Here is a 3,458-nt window from a genome sequence, read left to right as displayed (position 1 = left end):
CCCCCCCCCCCCCCCCCCGCAGATACAGAAAATATGGGCCGGAAGGGTTAAAGTTAACAAGTAGGTTAAAAAATACATAATTCATTCACTGTCTATGTGTCCTCAAACTGTTCCAACCATGAATGGCATCTCGGTTATTGGGCTAGGACGCTCTGTATAGTCCACATGTATTACAGTCACAACTGTATCTGCATTAAATATATGTTAATATATGATTTTCCAACTATGCTGTTTTCATAAATCAGTCCTCAACCGTACAGATCAGCCTCCACAACCCTTTGTGTTACTAGAGAAGGTTTCTAGCTGCATAGCTACTTAACTGGTGTGTTAGGATTATTGGGATGCACTTGACAGTGTGTGTGGAGCGCCACAAGTTCAACAACAGAAAAAAACTTTAAATATATCAACATAAATAAAGGGAAGCTACTATTTCCTCTAAACATTTACAAATAAATACTGGCTTTTGATCGTAGACCTTTTTCGAACCCAAACCGTCAACCTGCTGGATGGCGTGTGGGTGGAAAAAGGGAGAAAAACGGGGTTCGCTTAAAAAGAAAGTGCAGCAAACAACACAAGTCGCACAACTTCGGACATTAAGCTCACTGGTCGAACAGTGTGAAAAGGTTGCGTCGTAGCGGTACGGACAGTATGCTAAAACTGGCTTTGTTCATGCTTGTGTGCTCCTCAACACAATCTCAGACCGTATGGACAGTTTTAAATAAATATATACACAAGGTCTTAACAAGAAGAGAGGAATGAAAGTACGTGTGCTGTGAGGGGTTGGGCGGTTTATGTGCCGGTCTTCTGCTCCCATTCCTGCAAAACAAACAGAGACTCATCAGTTTCTCCCACTCTCAAGCGGGACGTGTGCAATCATTGTCGGCCTGTGTGCGATCGCGGAAGGCTTGTGTCATGTGGATGCGCTGACAGTGTTGTTGTCATGTCTTATGCGACAGAAACTACACCCTATAGCTTCAAGCAATTGAAATGTATTACGTTGAAATACTTTAAAAGCAAGATGGTCTTCTTCAAAAATGGGGGTGGGGGGGCAGTACAGACAGCGTGTGGACTGGTAGCTGCAGAGGCGCCAGGTCACCTCCCGTGAAGTTGTGTAAAACGTAAAAAGGAACAAAATACAATGATTTGCTAATCCCCTTATATTCAGTTATATTCATTACAAAGACGAGATATGTAATGTTCAAACATTATTGTTTTTTTGGAAAATGTTCACTCATTTTAAATGTGATGCCTGCAACATTTTCCAAAAAAGCTGCGAGAGGCAACGACATCCTGGGAAAGTAGAGGAATGCTCCAAGATCACCTGTTTGGAACATTCCCCAGGTGAACGAGTTAATGAGCGGGTGTTAAAGGAGCACCCCCACAAGGCTCAGAACAGTTGTCCAACAGTTGAAGAACAGCGTTCCTCAACGTACAATTGCAAGGAACTTGGGGATTTCATTATCTGCAGTCCATAATATCATGGAAAGATCCAGAGAAACTGGAGAAATCTCTACATGTAAGCAGCAAGGCCAAAACCCAACACCGTTTGACCATGACCTACCATCCCTCAGACAACACTGCATTAAAAACCAACATCATTATGTAAAGGATATTACCACGTGGGCTCAGGAACCCTTTGGAGAACCATTGTCAGCTAACACAGTTCATCGCTACATCTACAAGTGCAGGTTGAAACTACCATGAAAAGTTAAAGCCTTATATCAACGACACCAGAAACGCAGCCGGCTTCTATGTACAGTATATATCTCCCATTGAAAATATGTGGAACATCAGGAAAAATCTGACAACGGAGACCCCGGACTGTTGAGCAACTGAAGTCATACATGAAGCAAGAATGGGAAGGAATTCCACCGACAAAGCTTCAACAATGACTGTCCTCAGTTTGCATATCGGGTGGTGTTAAAAGGAAAGGTGGTGTAACACAGTGGTCGTACCATGACCTACTACAACTACTAAATCTAGTCATAGATCCATTATCTTTATTGCCACTGTTTATCATAGCATGTGGTCTAGACCTACTCTATCTGTAAAGTGTCTAGGAGATAACTATTGTTATGATTTCACACTATAAATACATTTGAATTGAAAACTTGCCCCTGGTGCAGCTTTTCTGGAACTTGTTGCAGGCTTCAAATTCAAAATTCAAAACAATAACGTTTTTCAGTTTGAACATTCCATATCTTGTCTTTGTATTGTGTTCAATTGATATATTGAATATAGGTTGAAAAGGATTTGGAAATCATTGCATTCTCTTTTTTAACTTCATTGGAATCGGGGGTTATAAGTAGCCTGACAATATGAAACATGGCCTTAGCCCCCCCCCCAGCCCCCCCCCACCCTGTAGTGTACGCTGTGAGCTCGGACCTTGGCCTTCCTGAGGACGTCCCCCCGGGCGGACAAGGCCTTCTGGACGCCGGGCTGCCGGCGCAGCAGCGAGGCGCTGTTGACCGGCAGGGAGCAGGACTCGGTGTCGCTGGTGTCGCAGCTGGAGAAGGGGGACGACTCCTGGGTCCGCCGCAACATCGCCGGGGACTGCGCACGCACACACAAACGCACCACAATACTTCACTCCGAATGCTTTGACACATGCATTTTCGATAAAATTATGATTATTTACATGACAACACATCCTTTCTGAACCAGTGCTGGGTCTGACCTGGACTCTCGAGGAGCCGGCCTTGGGTTCGATGGTGAGGCCCAGGGTGACCCCGCCGCTCAGGGCTTTCTTCAGGCTCTCCTTCACCTCCGTCAGCTCCAGTTCCAGGTTCACCCGCTCCTCCTCCCTCTGCTTGCAGTCGTCCTCCACCTTCTTCAGGCGCTCCGACAGCGACGCCAGTGACCGTTTGCCTAATGGAGGAAATGGAGGAGGAGAGTTCACGTTAATGACCTAGTACCCGGCCCTTTAAATGTCGACGTTGCCCTTTGTTACTGGTACCGGCTGCAGCTTCCACGGCCGCGCGCAGCTCCCTCCGGTCCTTCTTCAGCACGCTCAGGTGGTTCCTGATCTCCTGCTTCTTCTTCATCAGCTCCTCCTCCCTGCCCTGCAGCCGCTTGGCATCCGCCTCCACCCGGTTCTTGCCGTACTTACACTGCTCCGCGTCTAAACAACAAAGACACAGGTGGAGAGGTTGAGTGGTGCAGGCCAACCATCATCACATGACAGCGCTAACCCGGACCCAGCACCGAGAGTCTGGGTCTGGCCGAGGTTTTTCCTCGCAACTGTGGCCCCAAATGCTTGCCCATGAAGGAATTGTTGGGTCTAAATTACAGAGTGTGGTCTAGACCTACTCTATCTTTAAAGTGTTTGACATTATCAATAAAACGGAATTAATTCAACCAAGCATGCACTACTACTGGCTGACACATTCGGTGTTATTTTATTTTAAAAAATCACATTCCAGTGGACATATGCAGATATGAAGGGGGGGGGGGGGGGG

The 3,458-nt window shown here is 46.4% G+C and overlaps 1 protein-coding gene across 6 annotated transcripts in view; it reads right to left on the bottom strand.

Annotated features, from left to right (window-relative positions):
- Positions 1-393: 393 nt before the first annotated feature.
- The window catches only part of afap1 (actin filament associated protein 1), a 69,001-nt gene continuing 65,936 nt past the window's right edge, over positions 394-3,458 (bottom strand). For 4 of the 6 annotated variants that reach the window (XM_034856302.1, XM_034856300.1, XM_034856298.1 and 1 more), the window contains 4 exons: positions 2,951-3,121; positions 2,678-2,868; positions 2,386-2,553; positions 394-816 (listed from right to left, as the gene is read on the bottom strand). In XM_034856302.1, coding sequence (XP_034712193.1) covers positions 790-816; positions 2,386-2,553; positions 2,678-2,868; positions 2,951-3,121 — 557 coding nt within the window. In that variant the 3' untranslated portion in view covers positions 394-789. The remainder of the gene's footprint in view (positions 817-2,385; positions 2,554-2,677; positions 2,869-2,950; positions 3,122-3,458) is intronic. The other 2 variants (XM_034856301.1, XM_034856304.1) reach the window with 1 other exon arrangement.

Source organism: Etheostoma cragini, chromosome 19 (assembly GCF_013103735.1).
Source record: "Etheostoma cragini isolate CJK2018 chromosome 19, CSU_Ecrag_1.0, whole genome shotgun sequence".
In the NCBI taxonomy this organism is placed as follows: domain Eukaryota; kingdom Metazoa; phylum Chordata; class Actinopteri; order Perciformes; family Percidae; genus Etheostoma; species Etheostoma cragini.
The sequence above is the reverse complement of the archived record's forward strand: the minus strand, read 5'-3'. Positions and strand labels throughout refer to the sequence as shown.